At 39.0% G+C, this 13,851-nt stretch overlaps 1 protein-coding gene across 1 annotated transcript in view; it reads right to left on the bottom strand.

Moving 5' to 3' along the window:
• Positions 1 to 13,851, bottom strand: part of ZCWPW2 (zinc finger CW-type and PWWP domain containing 2) — a gene marked incomplete at its 5' end in the record, with an annotated part of 99,115 nt that overhangs the window by 16,378 nt on the left and 68,886 nt on the right. The window contains 2 exons of the mRNA XM_056129501.1: positions 4,683 to 4,750; positions 11,618 to 11,676. Of these exons, the coding sequence (XP_055985476.1) occupies positions 4,683 to 4,750; positions 11,618 to 11,676 (127 nt within the window). The remainder of the gene's footprint in view (positions 1 to 4,682; positions 4,751 to 11,617; positions 11,677 to 13,851) is intronic.

Raw genomic sequence — 13,851 nt, 5'->3', positions numbered from 1 at the left:
TGGAAAAAACAATCCCGTTCACAATTGTGCCCCAGAAAATCAAGTACCTAGGAATCAGTTTAACTAAGGAAGTAAAGGACCTATACAAAGAAAACTACAAAACGCTACTTCAGGAAATAAAAGAGGACATGAGGAAATGGAAAGATATCCCCTGCTCATGGGTCGGGAGACTTAACATTGTCAAAATGGCAATACTACCGAAAGCATTGTATAAATTCAATGCAATCCCTATAAGGATACCCATGACATTCTTCAAAGAAATGGAGCAAACACTTCTGAAATTTATATGGAACAATAAGCCCCCACGAATAGCTAAAGCAATTCTTGGGAAAAAGAAAATGGGAGGAATCAACCTCCTGAACTTCAAACTTTACTACAAAGCAGTAATAATTAAAACAGCATGGTACTGGAACAAAGGCAGAACTGCAGACCAATGGAACAGGGTTGAATACACTGACATCTCCCCTCAATCATATGCTCATCTAATCTTTGATAAAGGTGCAAGTAATGTGAAGTGGAGTAAGGAAAGCCTCTTTAATAAATTGTGTTGGCATCACTGGACGGCGACATGCAAAAAAATAGGCTCAGAACTCTGCCTAACACCATGTAGAAAAGTAAGATCAAAATGGATTAAAGACCTCAACATCAGACCAGAAACCATAAGGTACATTGACGATAAAGTTGGTAAAACCCTCCATGACATTGAAGCTAATGGTATCTTCAAAGATGCCACGCCAGTGGCCGAGCAACTGAAAACAGAGATAGATAAATGGGACTATCTTAAACTAAGAAGCTTCTGCACCTCCAAAGAAACAGTGACCAAAATACAAAGACAGTCTACAGAATGGGAAAGGATATTCACCGAATACACATCTGACAAGGGGTTGATATCCAGGATATACAAAATACTGTTTAAACTCCACAAGAAGAAAACATCCAACCTCATCCAAATATGGGGCAATGAAATGAACAGAAACTTTCTCAAAGAAGAAATCCGAATGGCAAAAAAGCACATGAGAAAATGCTCTACATCATTAATCATCAGGGAGATGCAGATCAAAACCACAATGAGATACCATCTCACACCTCAGAGACTGGCCCACATTCAAAAGAACAAAAGCAACCGATGCTGGCGTGGATGTGGCGAGAAAGGGACACTCCTTCACTGTTGTTGGAAATGTCCACTGGTTCAGCCCTTCTGGAAAACAGTATGGACGATTCTCAAAAAATTAGAAATTGAGCTCCCATTTGACCCAGCAATACCACTCCTGGGAATATATCCCAGAGAGGCAAAAATGTATAGTCGAAGTGACATCTGTACTTGTTTGTTCATTGTAGCACTCTTTACAGTAGCCAGAAACTGGAAGAAACCTGAATGCCCAAGAACAGATGACTGGTTAAAGAAACTTTGGTACATCTACACAATGGAGTACTATGTAGCTGTTAGAAAAGATGAAGTCATGAAATTTACATACAAGTGGTACAATATGGAAATTATCATGCTACGCGAAATGAGTCAGAAAGAGAGGGATAGACATAGAAAGATTGCATTCATCTGGGGGATATAAAGTTACAAAGTATGAGATTAATACCCAAGAATAGCTGAGATCAACACCAGGAGGATTACTCCATAACTTACAGGCCAGTCTGGTATCCTATAGGAAATGGCAGTTCAGATAGAGAAGGGAGCACCAAATCAAGGATGTTTGGAGGATTCTCCCAGGAGGGGAGATGCATGTCGAAAGTAGACTATGGACTGAACATGTTTGCCACTCAATGCCTCTTTTGCAGACCACAACACCCAAAAGGAGAGAGAGAACACAGGGGATTGCCCTGCCACAGAGACAGGGGGGATGAGGGGATGGGGGTGGGAGGGATATTATCCATGGTGGTGGAAAATGGGCACTGGTTGAGGGATGGGTATCTGATCATTGTATAATCGAAACCAAAGCACAAAAAATGGTAAATCTACAACTGTAAAAAAAAATAAAATAAAATAAAGGGAAAAAATGCTTTAATGCTGGAAAAAAAAACTTATGAAAGAATAGCAAAAGTAGACTCAAAGGAGATGTTCACACCCAGGATATGAGGGAGAAGGGATCAAAAACTGGGGCAGAAATTCAAGAAGAAGGTATACTTTTCTTCTTATTCTTTGGATTTAAAATTAAGCTAAGAAGAAATGAGAGTTTTCAGAGGCTTGGATCAAGGGAAATACAGAACTTTTGATAGAGGTTTAAAACAGAAAGGATATACTATAAAAAAATCTACTCTTTCAGAAAGTAGTCTATTCTTTCAAAGAATGTAATAAGCTAGATGTTTCTGCTCTTTGGTTTTCAAACTGGAATGAGGGGGTAAAAAACAGATAGTTTAACTCAGCATTGAACTCTTCAGACATTTTAGAGCCACACAGAATCTAAAGTTCTTTTTTCACAAAATTTGCCTAGCACTTGGCCAACGTGGCCGACCTGAGTTCGATTCCTCCACCCCTATTGGTGAGCCCAGCAAGCTACAGAGAGTATCTTGTCCACACAGCAAAGCTTGGCAAGCTACCCAAGACTTATTCGATATGCCAAACACAGTAACAACAAATCTGCTTGAGCAAATCGATGAACAATGGAAAGACAGTGCTATACAGTGCAGGCTATTTAAATACAATGATTTAGAAATGGAGTTATAGTCATACAATGATTCAACACCAATCTCAAACAGTGTCAATTTCTCTTGCCCCCAGTTTTCTTCCTACCCTCCCAGCTAAACTCATTAACAGGTACCTTAAGTTAATTTAAAAATGGGGGGCAGAGCCACACCTGGTGATGCTCGGGGCTTACTACTTACTCTGTGCTCAGTAATTACTCCTAGTAGCTCTTGGGGGAACATTTGGGATGACAGGGATTGAACCCAGGATGGCTGCATGCAAGGCAAGTACAGTATTCAGCATTTAATCTTGTACTTCTGACCTTACATACTATCCATTAGTTCCATGCAAGTTGCAGCAAACTGCATGATTTCATCATTACTTGCAGCTGCATAGTAATGTCTCATCTAGTTGTGAGACACTTTGGTTGATTCCATATCCCAGCTATGGTACTAGGTGTGTATGTTAGACTTTTGAAAGGGTCTCCCTATATGTGGATAACCACTGAAATGCATTCACTTATTTATATGGAAGAGTAATTTCCAGGCTATAAATGCCATGCTGTAGTATCTTACATGGCCTAGAGAGGTCAAGACTACCCTACTAGTCCTCAACAATAATGGTGAGTCAGACAGGAGATCAAATGAATTTTTTTCCTTTCTACGAAAATACTTAATCACATGAGACAAAGGGAGAAAATAGTCCCCCAAATGAACCTTAATTAGCAGGAAATCAGCAACAGAATAAATTTTAAAAGAGAAACACCAAAATTTTGTAATGGCTTAGGAGAGTAAAAAAAAAAACAGAAGATTTTTAAAAATTAATTTACTCCTCTTTTCTTCCCTTGATGGTTTGACTTTTGTTAAATGAGGATACAGATGAATGGCTTAGTCAATTGAAAGGCTGTGCCACTGGATCGAACTACAGAGGGTAGAATGTGGTACAGAAAAATTCAGGGGTTTAATGGGCTTTGAAACCTCTTCACATTGCTGCCAAAGTTCTGCCACACGAATAAACATTTGTCTGCTTTCCAAACAATAATAGAGGGAGAGGACACAATTACCTTTGAAAACTAAAATTTCCTCTCTCTGTACTAATACCAATGGTAATTAAGACAAAGGAAGGGTCACTGTCACTGTCCTCCTGTTGTAAATTGATTTGCTCTAGTGGGCCCAGCAACGTCTCCATCGTGAGACTTGTTGTTACTGTGTTTGGCATATCAAATATATCATGGGTAGGTTGGCAGGTTTGCCGTGTAGGTGAGATACTCTCGGTAGCATGCCAGGCTCTCTGAGAGGGGCAGAGGAATCGAACTCGGGTGGGCCATGTCGGCCATGTGCAAGGCAAACGCCCTACTGCTGTGCTACTGTAGTTTTTCTTCCCTTTTTCCTTTTGGCATCCTGGGACCTCATTCTGAAAGGATAGGTCTGCACTAAAATGTACTTACACTGATTAATTTTGACAACTGTTGGTACTTTAAAAAATATTCATGGCAATGTCAGAGAAAATTTAACTCAAGTGAACAGAAAAAATAAATACAAATGAAAAATTGTTGTGTATGCTAAGGGAAATGCAGCTCAGATAGAGAAGAGAGCACCAAATAAAGGGTGTTGGGAGGATCCTCCCAGGATGGGAGAAGCATGCTGAGAGTAGACTATAGACCAAACATGACTGCCACTCAATGCCTCTTTTGCAAACCACAACACCCAAAAGGAAGGAGAGAACAAAAGGGAATGCCCTGCCACAGAGGCAGGGTGGTATGGGGGGGATGGGGAGTGGGAGGGATACTGGGATCAGTGGTGGTGGAAAATGGGCACTGGTAGAGGGATGGTGCTTGATCATTGTATAATTGAAACTCAAGCACAAAAAATTTGTAAGTCTACAAATGTACCTCATGGTGTTTCACTAATAAAAATTTTAAAAAAAGAAAAATTATTGTGTATGAGTCAATACCCAAAACAACTCATGTTTTTCCTAGATGTACATCTACATTTGGTGAACTACATATAGTTAACAATAACTAAAAGCAGAACAGGTCTTCACATACCCATGTTTTCCTTCGATAATGCATCATCTGAACAAACATTTTCAAAAGAGCATTTTAAAATGTCTGCCCTAAAAAGAGAATTTGAGAGATTTAGTTTCAAAAATCAATCATGTATATATTAAGTGATGAGTCATAAATATTCATTAGTAACTATAGCATAGGAATATATATTTTTTATCTCCATGCATTTTTCCTTGTTTATACAAAAAGCAGGGCAGCATAATACAGTGAAAAACAAAAGGGGAGTAATATTGATTTAAGATAAAAAAAACACACTATCAATCTGCCAGGTATTTTATATGAACTTCTTCATATAATCTTACCCCTTTCCAGAAATCTATTGATGCTCTGAGAAATTAATAAACTTCACAACACAGGTAAATGTGCAGAGCATTACAAAACTGTATTTTTCCAGACTGAAATATAAGCTACAATTTCTTTTAGATAACTGTAATACACCCCCCACCATGTTAAGGGGTTACAGTGAAATGTAAATGAGAAGACAGTGAACGTCCTTTGAAAATTTTTACTCAACTTCTGAAAATAAAAAAGAAAAGGACTATCTATTAGGGTCAGTCCTATACTTTGAAAAGGACTCCACCCAAGGGCATGGGACCCTCTCTGGGCATGCACAGCTAGATCCATCTCCTAGAAAGCTGGTTTTCTCCCCTGATCTGCGCGGGATAGGCACGGAGGCCCAGCTCTGGGCAACAAAGCTGAACGGCTCCAATTCCAACCAGGTACAGCCCGCCCCCAAGGGCCTGGGACCCTCTCTGGGCATGCGCAGCTAGATCCATCTCCTAGAAAGCCGGATTTCTCCCCTGATCTGCGCAGGACAGGCACGGAGGCCCAGCTCTGGACAACAAAGCTGAACGGCTCCTCATTCCAACCAGGAGACGTTCCTAACTGCTCGCCTAGTGCCAGGGACTCTTTTTGGAGCTGTGCCTGCTAACGCGGCCGTGAAATATTTTCCCACTACATATGCCATAGGAACCATAAGCTACCTTCTTAGATGGAAACTTCTCTAGTTTAGCTCAGACACTAGAAACACAGTAGCCAATAACTCATAAGCCTATCTTAACTCACACTGCATATCAAGCAGAATAGTAACAGTGAACGTGAAGGACTAAACCACACTTGTCACGATGGTAAAGCAATGCAAAAGCCCACCAAACATTCTTATTGAAGAGTCTAGCCCAGATGACACCAACAGTACTATAGTGTTAGACAACCTCTCTGACAGGAATTCAGAAGGGAGCTACTTACGATGCTTAGGGAACTAAAAGAAACAATGGAAAGCAATGCCAAAAGAAGACAAGAAGATTTGAAGGCAGAAATGAGGAAAATGCAATCAGAAATGTCAGACCTGAAAAATCTCATAGGCGAATTGAAAAATCTCAGTGGAAGGCCTCAGCAGCACAGTAAGAGCTGCTGAGAACAGAATCAGTGAGCTCGAAGATGAAGTTCAGAGACTCTCCAGAAAAGAGCAGAAAATGGAAAAGAGACTCACAATTCGGGAACAGATGGCAAGAGAAGATCATGATGAAGCCAAGAGGGGTAACATAAGAATTATTGGAGTCCCAGAGAGACAGGAAGAAAACCTCGATGAAGAAGAAACTGTCAAAGACATCACTGCTACAACATTTCCAGAGCTGAAGAAAACTTGTGACCACATTCAGGAGGCCCGAAGGGTACCAGCTAGAAGAAATCCGAATAAAAATACCCCAAGACACATTCTGATCAAAATGACCAAAACCTTAGACAGAGACAAAATTCTGAAAGCAGCAAGATCGAAGAAAGAAATCTCTTACAAAGGAGCATCCTTAAAATTCACAGCTGATTTTTCTGATGAAACCCTCATGGCCCGAAAACAGTGGTGGGACATAGTGAAAAAACTCAATGAAATAAATGCCTCCCCAAAAATACTTTTCCCAGCAAGACTCTCATTCATAATAGAAGGAACAACACACAGTTTCACAGACAAACAACAGCTCAGGAACTACATAGACGCAAAACCATGGTTCCAAGAACAACGAAATGGGCTACTTTAAAGCAAGAAAGGCCCCTCAAATACACCAAATTTCAACAGAACAATCGGAAAAAATCCCATAACAATAATCTATCTCAATGTCAATGGGCTAAACGCACCAATTAAAAGACATAGAGTGGCAGGATGCATTAGAAAATTGAAACCCAACATTCTGCTGCCTGCAAGAAACACATCTCAATAGTCTAAGCAAACAGAGACTCAGAGTCAAAGGCTGGAAAACAATCCTACAGGCAAACAGCTCCCATAAAAAAGCTGGGGTAGCCATCCTAATATCAGACCACATCGATTTCAGAGTGAGGAAGGTCATAAGAGACAGTGAAGGCCATTTCTTATTGATCAAAGGATCTGTACAACAGGAAGAACTTATAATAATAAATGTATATGCACCTAATGAGAGACCAACAAAGTACTTAAAACAACTACTTATAGATTTGGAAAAAGACATCAATAGCAACACAATACTAGTGGGAGACTTCAACACCACTTTGTCTCCTCTTGATAGATCAATCAGACTCAAGCTTAGCAAGGACATACTTCATCTGAGGGAAACAATGGAAGAAAGGGACTTAGTAGATATATACAGGACACTTCATCCACAAAAAGCTGAATACACATTCTTCTCAAGCGTACATAGAACATTCTCCAAGATAGACCACATGCTGAGCCACAAAACATGCCTCCATAAAATTAAGAAGATAGAGATTGTATCAACAATCTTCTCAGACCATAATGCGCTGAAATTAGAAGTAAATCACACACAAAAACAGAAAACTAAATCAAACACCTGGAAATTAAACAGTGCACTATTGAACAACGAGTGGATTAGACAGGAAATCAAAGAGGAAATCAAAAGATTCCTAGAAACGAATGAAAATGAGAACACGAGTTACCAAAACCTATGGGACACAGCAAAAGCTGTGCTAAGAGGAAGGTTTATAGCTCTACAAGCATTCCTCAAGAAGGAGGAGCGAGCACACATAAGTAACCTAACCTCACAGCTTAAGAGCTTGGAGGACCAAAAAAAAAGGAGTACAACCCAAACAGGAGAAAGGAAATAATTAAACTCAGAGCAGAGATTAACGAGATATAAACCAAAAAAACAATCCGAAAGATCAATGAAACCAAGAGCTGGTTCTTCAAGAAAATTAACAAGATCGATAAGCCTCTAGCAAAACTCACAAAGAAAGGGAGAGAGAAAACCCTAATAAACCGAATCAGAAATGAAAAGGGGGTCATTACAACAGAAACCACAGAAATTCAGAGGATCCTCAGGGAGTACTTTGAGAAGCTTTATTCCACGAAACATCAAAACCTCGAGGAAATGGATAAATTCCTAGACTCCTACAGACTCCCAAGGCTGAAGCAAGAAGACCTGGGATACCTGAACAGACCTATCACCATCAAGGAAATTGAAATGGTAATAAAAAGTCTCCCCAAGCACAAAAGCCCTGGCCCCGATGGATTCACTAGTGAATTCTTCCAAATCTTTAAAGAAGACTTACTCCCAATCCTCTTTAAGCCTTTCCACGAAATTGAAATATCAAAAACACTTCTGAACAGTTTCTACGAAGCAAATATCTCACTGATACCAAAAGCAGACAGAGATACCACAAAGAAAGAGAATTACAGACCGATATCCCTGATGAACACAGATGCAAAGATCCTCAACAAACTACTAGCAAATAGAATCCAACTACTCATCAAAAAGATCATACACCATGACCAAGTAGGATTCATCCCAGGGATGCAAGGATGGTTTAACATTCGGAAATCAATCAACATAATCCACCATATCAACAAAAGAAAAGATAAAAAGCATAAGATTATATCAATAGATGCAGAGAAAGCATTTGACAAGATCCAGCACCCCTTCATAATGAAAACCCTAGCCAAAATGGGTATAGAGGGGACCTTCCTCAACATAATTAAAGCCATCTACCACAAGCCTACAGTAAGCATCATCCTCAATGGGGAAAAACTAAGAGCCTTCCCTCTATGATCAGGGACGAGACAAGGATGCCCACTGGTTCTTCAAGAAAATTAACCAATATAGCTGTTCAATATAGTACTGGAAGTATTTGCAATAGCGATTAGGCAAGAAAAAGATATTAAGGGCATTCAGGTAGGAAAGGAAGAAAACAAGCTCTCACTATTCGCAGATGATATGATACTATACTTAGAGAACCCAATAACTTCCACCAAAAAACTCCTAGAAACAATAGACTTGTATAGTAAAGTTGCAGGCTATAAAATCAATACGCAAAAGTCCATGGCTTTCCTATATGCAAACAGTGAGAGAGAAGAAAGCAACATGAAAAAAAAATCTCATTCACAATTGTGCCCCAGAAAATCAATTACCTAGGAATCAGTTTAACTAAGGAAGTAAAGGACCTCTACAAAGAAAACTACAAAACGCTACTTCAGGAAATAAAAGAGGACATGAGGAAATGGAAAGATATCCCCTGCTCATGGGTCGGGAGACTTAACATTGTCAAAATGGCAATACTACCGAAAGCATTGTATAAATTCAATGCAATCCCTATAAGGATACCCATGACATTCTTCAAAGAAATGGAGCAAACACTCCTGAAATTTATATGGAACAATAAGCCCCCACGAATAGCTAAAGCAATTCTTGGGAAAAAGAAAATGGGAGGAATCAACCTCCCGAACTTCAAACTGTACTACAAAACGGTAATAATTAAAACAGCATGGTACTGGAACAAAGGCAGAACTGCAGACCAATAGAACAGGGTTGAATACACTGACATCTCCCCTCAATCATATGCTCATCTAATCTTTGATAAAGGTGCAAGTAATGTGAAGTGGAGTAAGGAAAGCCTCTTTAATAAATTGTGTTGGCATCACTGGACGGCTATATGCAAAAAAATGGGCTCAGAACTCTGCCTAACACCATGTACAAAGGTAAGATCAAAATGGATTAAAGACCTCAACATCAGACCAGAAACCATAAGGTACATTGAAGACAAAGTTGGCAAAACCCTCCATGACACTGAAGCTAATGGTATCTTCAAAGATGCCACGCCACTGGCCGAGCAAGTGAAAACAGAGATAGATAAATGGGACTATCTTAAACTAAGGAGCTTCTGCACCTCCAAAGAAACAGTGACCAAAATACAAAGACAGTCTACAGAATGGGAAAGGATATTCACCGAATACACATCTGACAAGGGGTTGATATCCAGGATATACAAAATACTGGTTGAAATCCACAAGAAGAAAACATCCAACCCCATCCAAATATGGGGCAATGAAATGAACAGAAACTTTCTCAAAGAAGAAATCCGAATGGCAAAAAAGCACATGAGAAAATGCTCTACATCATTAATCATCAGGGAGATGCAGATCAAAACCACAATGAGATACCATCTCACACCTCAGAGACTGGCCCACATTCAAAAGAACAAAAGCAACCGATGCTGGCGCGGATGTGGCCAGAAAGGGACACTCCTTCACTGTTGGTGGGAATGTCGACTGGTTCAGCCCTTCTGGAAAACAGTATGGACGATTCTCAAAAAATTAGAAATTGAGCTCCCATTTGACCCAGCAATAACACTCCTGGGAATATATCCCAGAGAGGCAAAAATGTATAGTCGAAGTGACATCTGCACTTGTTTGTTCATTGCAGCACTCTTTACAATAGCCAGAAACTGGAAGAAACCTGAATGCCCAAGAACAGATGACTGGTTAAAGAAACTTTGGTACATCTACACAATGGAGTACTATGTAGCTGTTAGAAAAGATGAAGTCATGAAATTTACATACAAATGGTACAACATGGAAAGTATCATGGTAAGCGAAATGAGTCATAAAGAGAGGGATAGACATGGAAAGATTGCATTCATCTGGGGGATATAAAGTAACAAAATATGAGATTAATACCCAAGAATAGCTGAGATCAGCACCAGGAGGATTACTCCATAACTTAGAGGCCAGCCGGGTATTCTAGGGGAAAGGGCAGTTCAGATAGAGAAGGGAGCACCAAATAAAGGCTGTTTGGAGGATCCTCCCAGGAGGGGAGATGCATGTCGAAAGTAGACTATGGACTGAACATGTTTGCCACTCAATGCCTCTTTTGCAGACCACAACACCCAAAATGAGAGAGAGAACACAGGGGATTGCCCTGCCACAGAGGCAGGGGGGGATGGGGAGATGGGGGTGGGGGGGATATTATCCATGTTGGTGGAAAATGGGCACTGGTGGAGGGATGAGTATCTGATCATTGTATAAAAAAAAAGAAAAGTACTCCTTTAAACAATCCTGATCACCATTCACAAAAAATATAATAAATAAATTAGATGGCTGGTTCATTGATATACACTAAAGTTCTCATAAGGGACTTATCCGATCATTATGAAGTTTGACTATGCTGTCTATTATTAAACTGACTTCTCATTTGCTCGAATAATATTGTGTTAAAAAATAATATTTATGAAAACATTAACCTTTCTTCATATACTAAAGACTACTCCTTATAATTCTATTACTTCTATTAGAAAAATTTAAACACAACATTGCTTTAGAGTTACAGAATCAAGAATCATGAAGGAACTGTCATAATCAAATATAATGTATGCACAGCTTTTTATTTCATAATAATAATTTTAGTTTAATAGGCAATTTTAATAGAACTGGGAAAAAGTACAAAAGACTGGAATTCATATCTGGTTTTCACAATCTCTGAGTTCAATCACCAATATCACATGACTCCAACACCGACATCCACTCCTGAAGACCTGGCCATGGTTATTGCAAGGTATGGTCTTTGTCCCTCAGAACCTCTGGGTTGGGTGGGACAGAGAATGTTTCTTAATGAAACAGTTAAATTAAAACATTGAGTGTTTTTTCATTTTAAAAAGCATACCTTTTCCTTTTTCTAACTTTTGGCTTTTTCTTTTCAGTATTTTTTTTTGAAACTTCTAGCTGAAAAATAACAAAAAAGATGAATTAATTCATGTGGGATCAGATGAACTCAATATAGTAATGGTCATATACGGTCCAAAACTTTAGCCAGAAGAACAACTCTGGCCCACAGCCCTAAGCAGCACCTGCAACTCTAAATCAACCATTTCATAGTAATACATTTGCACTGATCTGCTCAAATTCCTGGAATGTGAGGCTAATCCAATATGAATGCTTATCTGAGATATATACTTCCTGATTCTCATCTTCTCAAATCATAAAAATCCTAAGCATAGCAGCATTTTTGGAGAAGAGGAGGTACTTCCCAAGTAATGCTCAGGAGCCAGGGGCCACTCTGATAGTGAGGCAAACAGGCCAAATGATTCAATGCTTTGCTGCCAATGCAGTGCTGTTAAGGAGAGAGGATAGGCCACTGGGTACTCCTTTAGGTTCTGGGGACACCAGGACCACACCCAGTAGCAAATAGGTGAGCAATGTTGTGCCAGGACTTGAACCTGGTCCTGGAGTATTGAGGGCATACATCCTTGACCACCCATCTACGTTCCAAGCCCCAATAAAACAGTCGTTAATTTTTAATACATATATTAACCTTTAAAGAGAGAAAAACCAAAATCCAGACACCAGTAACATGGAACACAAAGGTATCTAGGTGAAACATGCCTCCAGGAAGCCCATAAAGAATCTATCAGTGTAGTGTCAAAAAACCTGTGCTAGGGTTTTAATGTTCAAACACAGGATGAGAGTATAGAAAAACTGAAACTCTCATACATTGTTGGTGGAAATTTTACCAAATAGAGTCACATGGAATACAGCTGGACATTTCCTCAAAATGTTCAACATGGATGTACCCCGCAATCCAGCAATTCCTTTTAGACATATACCCAAGAGAAAAAAGTCCATATTTCCACATAAGGCACTATATATGCATTTTGTTAATAATAGTTATTTATATTAATAATAAACAGAAAACAATCACTGATAAGTCTCAAGATATGTGATATGCAATTAAATAGTATGTTTCACTGTCACTGTCCTCCCATTGTTCATCGATTTGCTCAAGCGGGCCCAGTAACGTCTCCATTGTGACAATTGTTACTGTGTTTGGCATATCGAATACGTCACAGGTAGCTTACCAGGCTTTGCCATGTGGGCAAGATACTCTCCATAGTTTACCGGGCTCTCTGAAAGGGGCGGAGAAATCAAACTTGGGTCGGCCATGTTGGCTATGTGCAAGGCAAATGCCCTACCTGCTGTGCTATCACTGCAGCCCAGATAGTATGTGTATACATAGAAATATTATTCAGATTTAATAAAGTATCAACATAATTATAACATGCACAGATCTGGAAATCATCAAGTTATACAAAAAGTATGTGTGTGGGGGTGGGGGGTTGGAGGTAGTACAGAAAGACACAAATTTTAAGGACTACTTATGTGAAAAGTCTAAAAAGATAAACCTATAAATACAGAAGATTAGTGGTTGTCAAAACTGGGGAAGATGAAAAATGGTTAGTCACAGACAGTAGGTAAAGAATTCCCTTTTGAGATGATGTACTGTGTCCTAAAATAGAGGCTGAATATATAGAGCTTGCATTGCATGTAGTTGACCCCAGTTCAATACCTGGCACTGCATATAGTGCCCTGCATACTGCCAGGAGTAATCCCTGAGCAAGTAAGTCCTGAAAACTTCCAGTTATGACTGTATTTGAAAAAAATTACTGAATTGAATATTCTAAAAGAATTAATTTTTTGGTCTATAAATTACATCTCTATAAATATATAATTTTTAAAAACTCTAATGATTTGGAAAGTTGAAAGCAAGAAGATAGAATGCATTATAACAATATTCACTAATCAAAACAACCAACTGCAATAAAATCACCTTAAATAAACCCTGGATGTTAAGGCAAAAGCATAATCATAGATAAAAAGATATTTTTAAAGCTAAAAGAAATAACCCATGCAGGAAGTATAGTTGTAGTGAAAACATACATGTCTAAAATCTACATAGTGAAAATAGACAGAATGGCAGGTAGAAAATAGTGAATCTATATAGGCAATAAGATAATTTGTGAAAATTACAATAGAGTTCAAAAATACAAATAAATTAAATAAACACATCAAACCTGGAACTGAATAATGATTGAATTTATATTATTCTCAAGACTGAAATAT

Source organism: Sorex fumeus, unplaced genomic scaffold (assembly GCF_029834395.1).
Source record: "Sorex fumeus unplaced genomic scaffold, SorFum_2.1 ptg000072l, whole genome shotgun sequence".
NCBI lineage: Eukaryota > Metazoa > Chordata > Mammalia > Eulipotyphla > Soricidae > Sorex > Sorex fumeus.
This window is presented reverse-complemented; position numbering and strand designations above follow the sequence as displayed.